General features: G+C 60.0%; 1 protein-coding gene across 2 annotated transcripts; it reads right to left on the bottom strand.

Moving 5' to 3' along the window:
• Nucleotides 1–5,734: 5,734 nt before the first annotated feature.
• On the bottom strand, nt 5,735–16,079 carry TBC1D20 (TBC1 domain family member 20). Of its 2 annotated transcripts, none has more exons than XM_069871609.1 (8): nt 15,943–16,079; nt 13,638–13,823; nt 12,422–12,505; nt 10,871–11,057; nt 9,997–10,098; nt 9,014–9,155; nt 8,164–8,348; nt 5,735–8,019 (listed from the first exon to the last, which is right to left on the bottom strand). In XM_069871609.1, the coding sequence occupies exons 1-8, from the start codon at nt 15,983–15,985 to the stop codon at nt 7,764–7,766; spliced, it is 1,185 nt and encodes a 394-aa protein (XP_069727710.1). In that variant the 5' UTR covers nt 15,986–16,079; the 3' UTR covers nt 5,735–7,763. The 2 variants fall into 2 exon arrangements, with proteins under 2 accessions (XP_069727710.1, XP_069727711.1); XM_069871610.1 differs by having other exon boundaries at nt 12,422–12,502.
• Between the last annotated feature and the right edge of the window lie 741 nt (nt 16,080–16,820).

Here is a 16,820-nt window from a genome sequence, read left to right as displayed (position 1 = left end):
GCTCCTTCCCGAAGGAGCTGCCTCCTCCCGCTGCTGAGGAACACGTGGCTGCAGCGCCAGTGCCGCAGGCTGCGCTTGTGGGGCAGGGGCTGGGGGGGTCACCCCGGCCTCCCCGAGCTGCCGGCCTTGGGTCGCGCCTGGCAGCGCTCCGAGAAGCCGTGCTGGGCTCGACCGCTGCTCGGAGCAGCCGCCGAGATCCCCCCATGCCCCCAGTTCCCCAGGGCTCTGGGGGTGTGGGAGCCCCCCTGACTCCTCCCAGGCACAGGAACACCCGCTCCCCTGGCTTCTGCCTCCCCGTTTGGCAGCTGCCGGCTCCTCCAGCCGCTCGCCGCCCCGCGGCTGCCCACGGCTGTGGGGCTGGATGGACCATGGCCAGGGAAAAGGCATCCCCCAACAGGGTCCCAGCATCCCCCCGGCTCAGCCATGGGGTCAGGGACCACGATGCGGGGATGCTCGGAGCCCCCAGCCCCATGGCGGGTGGTCTCGGGGTCCCCTCCGGGTGCCGTCAGCAGTGTAGACGTGTCGGTGTGTAGCGGTAGCTGTGTGTGTGTGTTGGCCTTGCGTTAGCCGCGGTGTTTCGGTAGCTGCGGTGCGGGTGCCAGCCTGCCGAGGCGGGCGGGTGCCACGCATCAGACACGCGTTCCCCCTATAGAGCACGTCCCCGTCCCTGTCCCCAGCCGTTCCCCATGGACACAGCCTCGCCCACGCTGGGAAAGCCAAACCAGCACCGCGACGCCAGCAGCCCGCTCCTGCCTTCCCAGCCCCGGGCAGCCCCAGGCCTCGTCCCGTTTGCGAAAGATTCGGGGTCCCGGGGTTCCTCACTGCGCACAGATCTCGCCAGCACCTCGGTGCCTTCTCAGGGCACGTGGCTGCCCTGTGCTATGGGCGGGCACGGTGGAAAAAATGTGCCGGCTGCCCGCTCTCCATCCCCATCCATGGCGAAGCCAAAGCCCCCGAGCGCGGGCAGGGCCTGAGGCCACGGTGAGGGTCTCGCATCACGCGCGTGCTCTGCCTGCATCTCCTGTTCCCAGTGGGAACACGGGAGGCCTGGGGTCCCCTGGGTGCCGTGCGTCACCCGTGGGCTGGGGTGCTCCCTCCACGGGCCGTCAGGCGAAACGTTTCCTCAGGAGCAGGTTCTGGGTCAGCGCCAGAACCGGAGCCAGAGCCGGGGGTCCCCCACCCCGGCCACAAGCACAACACCATCCGCTTTGTCCCCGTCCCTCCCCATGCCCCTCCTGCCCCCTCCTCGAGACTCGCTGGGTGTATTTGTCGGGGGAGAACCGTTGTGGACAGTGGTGGATTTTCCGTGCCGTGTGGTTTGTAGTGCTTAGAGATCCCCCCCCAGCGTGCGGCCCCTCCCCGCTGCGCCCCTCGCCTCCCCGGGGCTGGCTGGCGAGCGTGTGCACCATCCCATCATCACTAGAGACAAAGCAAATCGTAATAATAATAATAATAACAGTAATAATTATAAATGACTAATAAAAATAAACCAAACCTCTCTCAGGAAGAAGCTGCCCCGGCGGCAGCCGAGTGGGCCGGGGGCCCCCGGAGCTGGTGGGGCCCCCGCGCAGCCTGCGGATGGGCACCAGCGCTCGGGGTCACCTTTGTAGTGTCGTGGTAGTGAAGGGTTCCTGTATCTGTTGTCTTGGAGATGTAGGATTTTAGCGGAGGGGCAACCCTGGCCCCAGTCCCGTCCTGGGATGGTGCGACGCGGCCAGTTGATGGTTATCCCGACTGTTTGTGACTATGGAATAAAGTGTGTTGGTCTGCTGCCCACGGCTCCTCCTGCACTGCCTCGCTCCTCCCTGAGGGATGTGGGGATCCCCGGGGGAGGTTGGGGATCCCAGAGGGATGCGATGTCCCCAGGGGCAGGTGGGGCTCCCGGGGCTGTGGGGTTCACAGAGGGATACGTATTCCCAGCGATCAGTACCTGGCTCCCACCCTGCTCTGTGGGCTCCCCCAAACCTTCTGCTCCTGCAGCAGCCCAAGGGCTCCCACCCTAAGCCCTGGTTCCCGTGGGCTCCCACCCCGACCCTGCCCTGGGAGGGTTCCCCTTGTCACCGGAGCAGGCCGAGCATCCCCCGGGACGATGCCGCGCTGCTGGGGGTGTGAGCGTGTGTGCGCACACGTATGTGCGTGCGTGTGCATCTCCCTGCACGCATGTGCTCGCCGTGTGCTGAGCCTGGCCCGCACACGCAGCCCCTCAGCTCCACCGGGTGGGGGGGACAAGACCGGGGGGCTCACCCCGACCCTGCATCACTGCCCCCCTCCTCGCCCGCAGCTGTTGCCATGGCAACAAGGGGAGCCCGGAGCATCCCTGGGTACCGCCGGCCCCTCCCTCCGCGCTGGTCCCGGGGGGTGCAGGGGGGGAAGGTGGACACGCTGCAGCGACCCCCCCCCAGCCGCTCTGGGTCAGCATCCAGCCCTGGGGGGCTCCGGCCGAAGCCGTGGGAGCAGCGATGTCCTGGTGTGGCCGCACAGAACCCCCCGGACACCGCCTGGCTGTGGCTCCAGCTCGCCAGCCAGCTCCGCTGCCCTCGCCACGCAGGGCCCGGTGCCCAAGGCAGGGACACGAACACACAGCATCTCACCAGCTCCCCAGGCACAGCCCCTGCCAGCCCTGCCATGAGGATGGTGCCGCTGCTGCCCACACGTGATGGTGCTGTGGGATCCCTCCTGGACACGAGGACAGCAGAGGGACGGCGGGTGGTGACGGCGCTCGCGGGGAAGGGTAAGCGGAGAGCAGGGGGATGGAGGATGAGGGCAGCCAGAGAGGCAAAATGATGGGCACAGGGTGAGCCCCCCAGACCCTGGAGCACCAGGCGGGGCCCCCATCCCTGCAGTTGAGACAGGACGGAGGGCCGAGTGCATCCTCAGTGCTGGGGCAGCGGGGAGTGTGTTCCCCCCGCGAGGCCACTCTGGTGCGAAGCTTTATTCAGTGCCAAAAGGGTCCTGGTCCCCCCTCCTCACCCTCCTCCAGATTGACATTTCCACACGAATTCCCCGCCTGGACTGCGCCCCATCCCTACACAGGCAGACGGACTGGGACGGCATGGGAGATGCAGCGGCTGCGTCCCTCCAATGTGGTAGCCGTGTCCCCACAATGCGGTGGCCGTGTCCCATCAAGGCAGCAGCCCCACATCCCTCCCCGCCACCGCCCCTCCTTCCCCATCGCCAGCGATTGGGTGGCTGCGGTGGCCTGATGAGGGGCCTGATCCTGCCAACGCGGCGCGGGGGCTGTGCCGGGGCTGGATGGAGCCCCTCGGTGCAGGGTGGGGGTTCCCTTCCTCCATCCTGTAAGGAAGCCTGGTCCCCCTCACATGCAAGGTAAGGCACCCTGAGGACCCCTCCCTCTGCAGATGCACCCCCTGCCCGTATCCTGCAGCGTCCATCCCGCCGCGGCACTTTGGGAGCACAGCGGGGCTGCTGCTAAATCTTAGAATCATGGGATGGTTTGGGTTGGAAGGGACCTCAAAGCCCATCCAGTCCCACCCCCTGCCATGAGCAGGGACACCTCCCACTGGATCAGGGGCTCCAAGACTCATCCAACCTGGCCTTGAACCCCTCCAGGGATGGGGCAGCCACCACTGCTCTGGGCAGCCTGGGCCAGGGCCTCCCCACCCTCATTATGAAGAATTTCTTCTAAAGTCTAATGCAAATCTTCCCCACTCCAATTTCAAACCTTCCCCCTCACCCTATCACTCCATACCTGATGTGGAGCCCTGAGCGCCTGTCCCCAGGTGAGCCTCTCCACGGGGACCCTGTTCCTGCTCATGGGGGCTGCACCCTGGCCTCCAGCTCCTGGAGTCCCCAAAGCTGGAAGGAAGGGATGGGGGAGGAGGAGCTGGTGGTGCTGGATTTGCAGGCGGCGTGGCACAACCAGGCGCTGGGGACGTGCTGGCTGCTGGACACCACCAGGCTCCTCTCCTGTGCAGTGCCCGCATGCCGCCCCTGGGAAGGGGCGCGGCAGCCGCTCACTGCAGCCCCCGCTGCCTTCGCCCCAGCGGGGCTGGCGCTGCCCTTCAGCCTTCGTGGCGTCCAGCCCCATCTGGACCAGGGTACTCAGCACTGGTGAGACCGCTCCTTGAATCCTGTGTTCAGTTCTGGCCCCTCACCACAAGAAGGATGTTGAGGCTCTGGAGCGAGTCCAGAGAAGAGCAACGAAGCTGGTGAAGGGGCTGGAGAACAGGCCTTATGAGGAACGGCTGAGAGAGCTGGGGGTGTTTAGCCTGGAGAAGAGGAGGCTGAGGGGAGACCTCATTGCTCTCTCCAACTACCTGAAAGGAGGTTGTGGAGAGGAGGGAGCTGGGCTTTTCTCCCAAGTGACAGGGGACAGGACGAGAGAGAATGGCCTCAAGCTCCACCAGGGGAGGTTCAGGCTGGACATTAGGAAAAAATTTTTCACGGAAAGGGTCACTGGTCACTGGCAGAGGCTGCCCAGGGAGGGGGTTGAGTCCCCTTGCCTGGAGGTCTTTAAGGGACGGGTGGACGAGGTGCTGAGGGACATGTTTTAGTGTTTGATAGGGATGGTTGGACTTGATGATCCAGTGGGGCTTTTCCAACCTGGTGATTCTATGATACCAGAGCCCAGGGAGGTGACAGGTGACGCCAGGCATAGGGCCAAGCTGTGCTGCACCCTGGGAACCAGTGGGACCACCTGGAGCTGGTTTGCCGCAAGCACCACGGAACATCTGGCTCAGTCCCAGCATGGCCCAGTGGCCCCTCGGCACGGTGCCTGCTACCGAGCTGTTCTGAGCCGTGCTGAGCCGTGCCCAACCTGCACACGCACAGCGCGCCACCTGCACCCACATCACAGCACCTGGGAGGGGCCTGGGTCCTCGCCCACGCGGCCAGGGCTCTGGTTTTGCTATTTTTGGATAAATAAATGAGGTGTGAGCTCTCCTCGCGGGCTGTTCTCTCTGCAAATTCCCTGTGCCAGCAGAGGAGGGACTGCTGGGTGGTTTACCCTCTCGGCTGGTGCCAGACTCGCTGGCTGGGCACACACCACGGCAGAGTGCCGCAGCCAGGCATCACGTCAGCACAGTAACAGAAGCTCACGCTGCAAAGAATGGCGCTGGCCAGCTCTCTGGGCTCCTCTCCGCTGTAAAACCCCATCCCTGCGTAGCCTCTGCTCCCCAAAACCCCGACGAGCCCCCAGCTGCCCTCCACTCCTCCAGGCCTGCATGGGAATAGGGTGCTGCTGAGAACACCGCTCGCAGAGAGAAGCCACGGGTGACTAGAACCAGCCTTGGCGTGACCCAGGGAACGCGGCTGCCAGCCTCGTGCTGCTGAGCGAAGCCCATTCCCAGCCTGGCTCAGCAGAGCGTGCCCGGCCACTGGAGGCTGCCCAGGAGAAGCGGTGTCCGACGGGCACCGTGCCCGGGATCTCCTCCTGCAGCCATGCACCAGACCAGGGTGTGAAAGGGCCTGGGAGGTCAGGCTATTTACAGCCTCTCTCTGCCTGCCGCCACGCTGATGGCGGGGACGCCACGGAGAGAAGTGCTGGCGCTTCACCAAAGGTAGGTGGACAGAAGGAGAACAGCAACTGGGGCATAGAAGCACCGTTTGGCTCTGCTCCCGCTTCTCTTCCCATGGGGCTGCTGGACGTGGGGCCACACGGGTCAGTGACACAGGGCTGGCCTGGCCACATGGGGACGTGCCAGCTCTGGGCCACAGGGAGCCACGAAAGACCTGGCAGCCCTGGTCCCACGTTGGCACAGGGAGAGGGAAGGAAGCGCGTTTAGTAACTGTTTATTTTACAGTTATAGTGTTTGTACAAACCTGTATGTATAAGTGTGTGTACAGAGTAACTGGAGCACCCGAAGCAACCGTCTCCTCCCAGGCCTTCCTCCCCTGGGGACACCGCAAGAACTAAAGTGCATCATGGCCAGAGAGTGGGGGGCGCAGGAACTACCTCTTCACTGGGGGAGCGCCAAGGGTGGGGGCAGAACCTCTGGCAGCAGCCCCGGTCACCACAGACTCTCCTGCCCCACCAGTTTCTAAAGTGCTAAGTCAGCCAGCCCTCTGCCCTGTGCTGCTGCGGCCCCAGGGAGGTGCCAAGGGCCAGAAATGGGCTCTGCCTTCAGGCACACTGCGAAACGAGACTCTTGAGCAGCCCCCGGTGTGGGCAGACCCGGCAAGAGCCAGCAGCAGGGGAAGGGGTCTCACTGCCCTGCCTCTGCCAAAGCACATTCCCAATCTCTGGCTCTCAACCTGCAGAGTCAAAGCAAACTCCATTGCTCAGAGCTTTACGGAAACTCTGGTCGGATGGGATGACCGCCCGCACACCCCCCAGCCAGCCCGATGGCCTGAAAGGCACAGCTTGTCTCTGAGCGAGGGCCCACGGGGCAGTGCAGAACCTCCCCAGAGGTGGTTCTGAACCAAGAGGCAGGGACTGGGACAAAAGCGTGCTGAGCTTTGCAGGGCACAAGCTTTCTTCTTGATTGCAAAATCCACAACGCTTCAACCAACCCTGCTTTCCGGGTGTGCAGGCCCTGGGCACGGCACAGAGAGCTTTGGGCACGAGACAGCGACGGCGGGGAGCGGGGTGGGAGCCGTGACCAACGGGTAAGGGCACTTGCGGGAGGTTTAGCAGCTGAGGGGAGAGGTAGAGGCATACAGTGTCTATTGGCTTCATCCCAAAGGGACACCGCGTTGTTCAGGATTCGCTGCTGAGCTTGGAGGGCAGGGAGCGTTAGGGAGCGTTAATGGGACTGGGTGGGAAATGGGAGCCACGCAGGGGTCCGGGGAAACTCCCTCACTTGCTATTCCGAGGGGTGACGCTGAAGTCCAGTCAGCTCACAGGGGAGATTTAAGACAGACTTCCTACCACCGTGACTTTTATCCTGTGCAAAAAGTGTTTCATAAGGTGGGAACACCCTTCCTCTGCATTACCTGCTTCCAGAGCTGTGGAAGTCTGCAGCGGGCGCTTACATTGCCGCTCACTGTGTCGGGCAGGGCAGGTAGCACTCATCCCTCGCCTCGCTGACCTGATACAACTGCGTTACTGCCAGCAAAGGAGCCCCCGTGACAGAGCTGCCAGTCCCACGGATCTGCTCCTGTCCCTGCCCTTCCCTCCTGTAAGCAGATCCGGCTGCAAAGACGAGAAAGCGAAAGGAGCCAGAGAGTGTCAGTGGAGATAACGACGTGCAGGGCACTGGCAGGGCTTTGTGAGAGGCTGGGCTCTACTCAGAGGTTCCCTGTAGGGCAGGGCTGAAGCACAGAAGAAGCTGAGCGCAGATAGGGAGCACCAGCTGCCTGCACATGAGAATGTTGCAGAGACAGAGGGCTCCCTGCTTCTTCAGGAGTGTTACAGCCCCTCGTCCCCACACACCCAGGCCAAACCCTGCTATGACACCCTCCTCCACACAAGGATCTGCCCTCGCTTGCACTAATCACCCCCAACAGAGAACGCGGCATCGTTTTGGCACAGCCCACGCGCGGTTCTGCACTCGTGGAGTCACCTGTGCAAGGCCAAAGAGCTCGGCTCGTCTGCAGCTCCGGTTCTTCACGAGACAGCGGTGGTGCCCGTCTGCTTGCCCCGGCACAGGGAGGAGAAAACAAGGTGAGCATCGGTGCGGGAAACAATCCTGCTGGGCTGCTTCCCATCAGTCTCTGTCACAAAGGCCAAAAGCGTCAAAGGACGCAGCAAGAATACAAAAAATAATCTTTAAATGGGTGACTTCTGGACATGTCCTCTCATCAAACGTCGCCCCTTCCCACCAGGGAAGGGTGTGGCGACAGGGAAGGCCCCTCCTCTGGCGTCAGGGGAAAATCTGCAGTTCAAACTTGGGCGCCCACTCCAGCGCGCTCTTCACCACGGCCAGGGCAGCTGCTCCCAGCGCGACCGTCAGCCCCATCACCGCCAGCTTGACAAAGCGGTTGGTCCTTGGCTTTGTCAAGATGGATTTTGTCCGCTCCTCCCCTCGGGGACGCTCCCTGAGGCGCTGCCTCAACACAGTGTCTGGTCTCTGCTGCACTGACGCCAACTCAAAGTCCTTGAAAGTGGAAGCCGCAGTTCTGCAAGAAAAGGAGCTGGTCAAGGAGCATCCCTGGCTCACTTTGGAACCAGCCCCCTGCCAGGGAGGAAGACCCTCATGAGGAAGTAAGCCCTGGCAAGGGGAGGTAGAGAACGCGCAGGCACGTGGGCCGCTCCACACTCACCGCTGAGTCTGCTGCTGAGCTGCCTCCCTGGCCAGTTTGGATGGTGGGAACTGGACGAAAAGGTCCCCGGCTCTGCTGATCAGAAACTCGTAAGGAAGGTCCTGTGGGATCTGGGACAGGAGGTGGTGGACAGAGGCCATGTCACACTCACAGTCCAGAACTTCCTGCTGCCGGTACAGCACGATCTGCAGAGAGGAGCGAGAGCACTGAGGACAGCCGGGAAAGCGGGGACGACTCCTTGTCCCTCACCGGTGCTCACTTTGGAGCCAGAAGAGAAAAACATTTTGCTTCCAGCTACAAAACCTGCCCTTCCTCAAGGGGACGCAGCCACAGCAAAGGATTCCCTGTTTGAGAAGAGAAATGCCAAACCCTTCCCGAGACTTCGAGGCTGTGGGAAGCCCTTTCCTGGATAGTTACGTGTGTCTTTTGAGCACAACCTGCTACCGGCAGGTCAGAGACATGGGCAGAACCTCACCAGGGCTTGATTCTGCAGCTTGCCCTCAAACAGAGATTTGTTTGGACGTCCTGTAGGCACAACTCTCAGCCAGCCAGGCTCCCCAGCACTCAAGGAAATGCCCATCAGCAGGGCCAGCACAGGACACCGAACTAAAACACCAGGTCATATCACCTCCACAGCACCGAATGAGAACAACCCGAAGAGCTGGACACGTTCAGGCTGCCCCAGGCAATCCTGGATCCCACCCACCCTCTGCCATCGGTGGCCTCGGGGTCCTGTGCAGCAAAGGGAGCAGCTGGGACCAGTAGCAGCACCGGGACTGCCAGCCCCGCTCTGCAGCCTCTAAATACCAGCACCTCGCACTGTTCCATTAATGCCCAGGCCCACACCTACCTCAGCGGCGAAATAAATGGGCATCAGAGGGTGGCAGGCCAGGAAGAAGTCATATAATCGCACGACGTGCCTGAAGTCAGACAAAACGTGCCCGAACCAGGTGATCAGCCAGCTGAGAGCAAAGATGGTTCCCACCTCCGCGCTGCACAGAGAGAAAGTGCTGTTAGAGCAGCTTGGAAACAGCGCTGCAGTGCTCCAGGGCCATCCTGGCACTGCACCTCCCTGCCTGGGAGGGGAGACAGACCAGGCTGTTGGCATTCAGAGCTCAGTGCAAATCCATGAACTGCACCCCGGATACAACCCCAAAGCAAAGTGCTACCCGCCTCGCACCCAGCGGGGTCCAACGGTAAAAGCCCAATTTGTTTGCTTTCGGGAGAGCCTTATCGTGTGCTGTCCCGTGTCACTGTCTGCACATCACCCTGAGGACACTGGACATCCTGCAGCACAGCTTCGCAGACCCCCTTCCAGCCTGAAGGGAGCCTTCTTGCTTAGAAGCTTCTGGGAGTTTCTAACCGAGTTTGGTATCTGAAGACCTCCTGGCTACCAAACGTAACAGAGACACTTGCCCAGAAAAGGACTCTGGATAGAACCTTCCCAGTTACCATCCTGCTTTGGCTTTCATCTGCCTGGATGTGCTTGTGTGTCCCTACTGCACAGCCTGGGAGTGATTCCCAGAACTGCAACAACCTACAGCACGGTGACAGCCCTGTCTGACACCATCCACAACTCCAGCCTTTCCCATACGGACCGCGGAGCTCTAGGGTGAAGACAGAACTGTTTAAAAGCCCTCGAGTCAGGCAGCACGGGCTTGGATCTGCTCAGAAATGGAGAGCCGCAAGGCTTTGCACTGTCACCGTCGGCAGGTGGCTCACTCTGAGGAAGCCACTGGGGAGTTGGGGACGCACGGGCACCAACGGCACCCTCAACAGTTATGTGAGACTGGCAGGGCAGCGGCAGTGGGCTCCGAGGGGACACCCGCCTACCTCTGCATGAAGTCGTGCACCTCCGGGTTCACCCGCTCTATGATGGGCATCAGGTAATTTAAAATGTGCTTGGTATTGTCCATCGTTGGGTCCATAAAATCCCTGAGGGAAGGTGTAAAAGAAGCTCTGTCAAGCAATCACGTCAGTGAGGCCTCCCTCCTGGGGTGCAGCCAGAAGGTAAAACAAACATACTCGCACCAAACAGCTTTGCTGGCAGGGTGGCCCCAGCCCACTGGCGTTCCGTCCGTCTGGGACAGCCCCTTTGCTACCTAACTGGGACACACGGGGCTGATCCACACAGAAAACCCGGACCCAAACAATCACGCTGGTATCAGCTGATACTTCTTATTTTGCTGCAGTGCACGCGTGAACAGTAAAGCCTTCCCAGCACCCAAATCCTAATGCCTCGTTTGGGAGAGGAGGGAGAATCCCTCCAAACCATTCCCCAGCTGAAAGTTGGTTCTCATTCCAGTAGCCCCTTGACCTGGGGGCTCAGGACCCTGTTGGTACGGACTGGGCAGCCCAGACCCACCGGAGATGAAGCAGGAGGACTGTGCTGAGTCAGCCCGCAGGAGCCGCGGAGGCTCTGACGGCAGAGAACTATGAATAATGCACACACACTGGCTTTTTCAGCTTCAAGAGATGCTACAAATTAACTGACAGCCTTCAGTTATCCCTTTTCCCAGAGCACAACTCCCTGCAAAGCCACCGGCTGTCATGCGGTCATGCTGCTCTCCCACAGCACCCCTCTGGGTACAGACAGGACAGGTGGCCGGCCTTCTCCCCTTCCAGGCTCCCCTTCCACCCGCAGCAGCGTCCCCAGGGCTGGAGGACACGCAGGCGGCTCCCTCCTCCTGCTGTGCCCGCTGAGTACCTGAGATGATGCGTCGAGAGCTTTTCCACCAGAGCCGTGGCCAGTCTGTCCCCCACCACCAGGAGGAAGGTGACCACGATGTCGTGGTAGCCCTGGTAGTAGTGTAGCTGGGGGTTGCGCTTCAGGACGTGGAGGATGATATCGATGAGCTCCTCCTGCAGTCCTTCCCTCTGGTCATCCGGCATCCCTGGGGGAACAGCAGCAGGCGGCGGTGGGACAGGCTGCATCACCTACCTGTACCTGCGCAGCTGCGGCGTGCGAGGAGAGGACCTGCACATTTGCCCTCCTGCTCGATCCCAAGGGATACGGTGCAAGGGCAAGGGGGTAAAACTAGCAGGAAAAGCATCCTGAATCCTAATCCCGTCCCCCCAGATCTCTGACGGCGCCGGGGAAGTTGTCAAGGTGTTTAATCCTTAGAGCTACGATGCCTCTGCCTGCGAGGGAGGCACCGTGGAGGATGGGAGCAGGATTTACTGCTGCTTGCACAGGGCTGTGAAGAGGGAATTGTGCTGCACACCCGGCACTGCTACGGACGTTTTAAACGTTTTTAATTTCCCCAGGGTTGTGGAAAAAATTAAACAGGATCCGTTCTCACAGAAACTGTGCCAGCTGCATCGGATCGCGAGGCCTCCGCTGCCACAACTGGGTATCGGCCCCCTGCGAGGAGCACGTGTTTAGGGACAGGATGTCACCAGGAAAACACAGTTCCTGCCACGCACAGCTGCAGGCAGTTCCTGGCAGCCCCTGTCAACAGATAAAGGCTCAAAGGCCAAGCAGAGAGTCCCAGCGGAGATCCTGCCATGACAAAGTTCTCCTCTTCCCCGCATCATTCATGCATCTAAAAATAGACAGGAGGCTGCTGTTCAAGGGCAAAACAATCCATACGAGCAGACCCTTGGACACAGCGGCCGCACTCGGAAGAGTTTCAGAGTGAATCAGCTGTTGACACAAAATAAAAGCAGGAGAAGGGGTAAGTAGATTCTGGCTGGAACGAAGCGTTGCTCTGCAGAGTCAGATAGCTGCTGGATCTAGTGTTTCATAAATAGCACAACAAGGCAGCAGCCACCCATCGGAACTGAACAACTGCAGGGCCAGTTTGCTTCTAAAGGTGCAGCTTTGTCTTAAATTTGGTGCATGAACCCGATTTTGAGACTGTTTTACATCAAAAATTGTTCAAAACACAGACAAACCAGGGCTAGACCCCGATCTAAAACAAACCATGACAAATGGAACATTTCTCCAGTGTTGCACCCCTCTAAATCTCGCCCTGGTCACAATAGACGAGGGGCACACAGGAGCTGGGTCTTTGGTGCTGCAAGCATTCAACGGTGCCGGCCTGTGGAGCCTTGGAAAAGCCACAGCAAAATCTGGCTGTGGCACAGGAAAGCGACAGCTGCAGCGGCACCATAGGAGGCAGCTGCTGTCAGCTCTCAGGGAAAAGGCTCTCTAGAAGCCAGGCGCTGGGAGCAGCGGAGCGTTACTCACTGCAGTCCCCGAGAAAGGCCTGAGGCAGGAGCCTCGCAGAGCGAGGAGTGGAGAATCCCCTCTCACCTGGTGGGAAGCGGCGCAGGGATCGCCGCACGTCCAGTAACACTTGCTGGTAATCTTTATTGTCCTCTCGCAGCTCCTTCCCTGCTAAGAAAGAGGAAGAGGATTAACAGTGAGTAGTGCAAAGGTACCAGGAAGAGAGCAAAGTAAGGGAGCCAGGGGAAAGCCTGCTGTGGGCGGGAGGCTGAGGCTGCAGGCCTGTCAGATGGTCCCGTTCTCACGTGTCGCACACCAGCCCCAACCCTTGCACAGCCACGCGTTCTGACTCCAACGGCACCTCAGTGCCAGAAAACGCTTCTTTTAAACAGCATGTGTTAAAGTGTTTAACCTGACACCATTCCCAGCATTCCTGGAAACATCTTTGCTCCACAATTCTGCTGTGGAGTTCAAAGTGTACTCAGCAGCAGCGAGGCACAATTTGCTGCGGAGATGGCAAAGAATAGCTTATTGAATAGAAATAATTCAGAAGAAAACCCACCCACGGGTAGCCAAAGTACTAAAACGGAAGAGACAAGAATATGCTGGCACATTGAACTATCTATGGCATCAGGTAAAATTAAATGTCGTCTTCCAGCAGCTCTGATCACCACACATCATCCAGCTCTCGGCTAGCGGGGAGAACAACGATTTTGAACGGCCACGAATTCAGGAATGGTGACAAAATAACCTGTCCTGATGACAGTGACTGTAAAAGCTGCGCGACTCAGAGCTCTGCATTGCTCAGGCTTTAAAAGCCTGCAGGTACATCATCAGGAAGGTAACTTCCCCAGCTCCGGCTCTGACCAAACACCACATTTGCTGCATGCTACAAACTGCATTGTCCCACTGGGAAGAAGCATCTTGGCTGCATTTCAGTCACTCCGGGGCTCAGCATAGCCCCCTCTCCGCAGAAGAAACCAGAGCTAAGCTGGATACGTCCTGATGCAGCTGAACTCGCACAGGAGCCACCTGCAGGGCCGCGCCAGCTGCGTCCGTTGCTGTCACTACAGAGAACACCATCCTCACGACACAAGGAAAACATTTTTAGGAGTCATTATTCCCTGATCTGCCATTTATGCACAACACAGTACGCGAAGCCGCGACACTGATACAGCCCTTTGAACACAAGGGACAAGGGAGGTCTGAAAGTGCGTGCTCCAACTCCGCGACCCCTCCTTTAGCAGGCACAGAAATCCCTGGGACGCTCTTCCACGGCAGCCAAGGCCAGGCTGTTCCATACCTGGGAGAGGGGGCAGGTCGTCCGTATTAACACTTAGCAGCTTCGGCCACACCTTGCAGCGAATCTCGTCGGTCAGGAGCCCGCCCTTGCTGATAGCCATGCGCCGCAGCGCCGCCACGTCGATGGGGTCGCTGTCCAGAGCCTGGTAGATCTCTGCCATTTTCCTTTTCTTCCGAGAATCAAAGTCTGTAGGAAGATCACAAAGAGGGAAGCTGACAGGCAGCGCTGGCACATGGCAGGGAGCAACTCACCTTGCGAGCGGCAAAACCCGCTGACAGTGACGCCGTGTGCACCGCGCGGGAGATGGCGCAGGGTGGAGATGGCACAGGGAGGCGGGCACGCGTCCTACTGGGACGGGGCAGGGATAATCCCAGCAGTGACTCGGCTGCCGCCCGTCCCCACCTCCCCAGGCTCAGCACCGGGGGCTCCTCAGGGCATCCCTGCTGCTCCCAGCCTGGCAGGGAACCGCTCTCCTCTCGACACCCTCACTGTCCTCGCTGATCCCTCAACGTTCTGTTCCCGGCTCCCTTCAGGACCGTGACAGCCGCACAAAGCCATGCTGCAACTGTTTGCTCGCTGACGCAGCCGCCAGCTCAGGTATCAAGTGTTTCCTACGAGCAGGACCTCATGTTCCTGACAAATCCAAGCCAGGCAGCGGCTCCTGGATATGCAGCCGTCCCGGGCAGAGGTCTGAGCATTCCCACCGACAGCAACAGTCACAGGAAGGGACATAATTATATCAGAGTTAACAAACCCCAGGCACTCTGACTTCTCTCCCGACAAACACAAACGCGCCAGCTATCAGTACGCGTGCAGGTTAGCGCGTACTAAACAAACACCGCTGCTCTGTGGAGCACACGGACCTGGGAGCAGGCAGGGAAGGGGATAAAGCCCACGGTGCTCTGGTTTCAGATGGGTTAAATGCACTTATGGGATACGGGAGCATTTCCATGGAGCTGAGAAGGGACAGTGCTTCACACTGAATGCCGGTGCTAAAGAAGAGAGGCGGCTGGGGGCTATTTGACCTCTAGCTGATATCTATTCATTATTTATCTGATATGCACCCAAGGAACTTTCACTAAGGGGCTGGAGCAAAGGAGGAGGCCACAAACGCTGCCTTCCCCTAAAGGCTTTTCTGACAGACCTTGGCATCCAAACAGGATTTGTCCAATAAGGGACGTGTCTGACTAGGATTTGGGGTGGGAGGAACTAAAAGGATCTGGATGGAGAAGCAGCTGTTTCCCAGCACCGAGCTCTCCAGGCAGTGGCTCAGGGAGCGCGTTCCTCTGCCCACGTGGCATCTCCGGTGTCTCGGTGCTGCTCCGGCCCTCGCCCTGCTCCCGGGAGCCGCGTCTGAGCAATGGGCTGGAGCGGGAGCTTGCAGGATGGCAGGCAGCTCAATGGACGCTAAGCAGGCCAAGCGCCGCTCTCTCCAAATCCCTTTTTAAACACTAGCCGCAAAGATCCCACATTGGATCTGCAGTTCCCCTCCAAACACCGTGTGCTGGGGAATGTTAAAGCTTCTAATGCTCACTCAGAGACTGAAATTCCCTTTTCTTTGCTTTCCTACCCCTTGTGCAAGCAAAGGTGTTTGCACATGGAAGACAGTCAGCTCGGTTCAGCTGGTTGTTCCCTGTCCCCTGCGACACTGGAAGCCTTGGGAAGGAGGAGACAAGCCTGGGGAAGAGTAAAGTCCCGCTCATGCACTAAGAACTTGGGGAGCAGCACGAAAGGAGGCGCCCATATCACGGGTTACTCCTCCAAGATTTACTGTCAAATACCCCAATATTTATGCTACTCAAAGGTACAATACCCGCAGGTAGCACAAACAACTGTATTTCAAACCACTTTTGTGCCCACACAAACGCTTTAACTCACGGTGTCAACCGCTCTTTGAAGGAGAACAGCAGCACAAGCCCCGAGCAGCTCCCCGTCCCATCCCGGGAGGCTGCGGAACGGCGGCCGGCGGGCTGTTATTCCCCACAGCGGCTCAAAGAAGCGCTTGGAACCGTCCTCGCCGCCGGGCACCGCGAGGACCGAGGAGAGCCGGGTCCCCAGAGGGAACAACCCCGCGTTCCAACGGCTCAAACAACGCGTGGGCACCGAGCAACGGCACCGGGTCCCCCCGGTAACACCGTGACGGGACCAGGGACGCGAAGGGGTCACCTCCAGCCGGGGCACCGGCCCTGCTCCGGTCCCAGAGCCACGGGGGGAGGGCGGCAGCACCGAGAGAGGGGTCCGGGCCTCCGGGATCCGCCACCCGCCGCCCCAACCCCGCAGGCCGGTCTCCCCCGCCTCCCCGTACCGTGAGCGCCCACACCGTTGCGCAGGGGGCTCCGCCGGGCCATATTCCCAAGCGCTGCGGTGCATTCCGAGCCGGAGACCGGAGCGAACCGGGGCCTCCAGATCTCCCGGTCCCGCCCCCGCCGCCTTCTCTTCCTCCTCCTCCCGCCCCTCTCGGCGACCGGCGCGCTGTGTGACGTCAGAGAACGCGACGGGTCACGTGGGGCGGGGGAAGGCGGAGGCGCATGCGCAGAGCGGCCTGCGCGCGCCGCACGTGGTCGACCTGCTCGCTGGCAGCTGGGTGATGGGATGGAAGGGGTTGAGGGGAGGGAAATCCCGGGATTCCCGCGGTGCAGCCGCTTCCCAGCGTGGGGACGGCTCCCGTCTGCACGAGGCAACGAGGTTTACACTCAGAGCGACGTTTCTGGATGCGATGAACCCTCGCACGGAGCCTAGGGCTCCGTGCGAGGGTTCATCGCATCCAGAAACGTCCATCCAAGCAAAAACACTTCATGGGAACTCTCGTCATGCCTCTTTCCCAGCTCATCCTGGGAGGGAGCAGCCAGGATCCTGGCTTCCGCTCCCTGGAGCTCACATCTCGACAACCACAAGCTGCATTGGGTGCTTTCACATGGCAGCACATCGAGATTATCCAACTTCTCCGTCGTTCCAGGCTGTGAAGTAGAACGTGGTGGATGAAGAGGCTGCCCCGTCCCTGGAGGTGTGAAAAGCCAGACTGGCTGGGGCTTGGAGCAAGGTGGAAGGTGTCCCTGCTCGTGGCAGAGTGGAGTGGATGGGCTTTGAGACTCCTTCCAACCCATTCTACGATCTCAGCTCCCCCCGAGACAGAAAGGAGAGGGGTTTTGTTTCTATGGCAAAAGATCCTTCACGCAGGATCTC

Source organism: Phaenicophaeus curvirostris, chromosome 18, assembly GCF_032191515.1.
Source record: "Phaenicophaeus curvirostris isolate KB17595 chromosome 18, BPBGC_Pcur_1.0, whole genome shotgun sequence".
In the NCBI taxonomy this organism is placed as follows: domain Eukaryota; kingdom Metazoa; phylum Chordata; class Aves; order Cuculiformes; family Cuculidae; genus Phaenicophaeus; species Phaenicophaeus curvirostris.
Note: the sequence above shows the minus strand (reverse complement) of the source record. Positions and strands in the feature narration are given on the sequence as shown.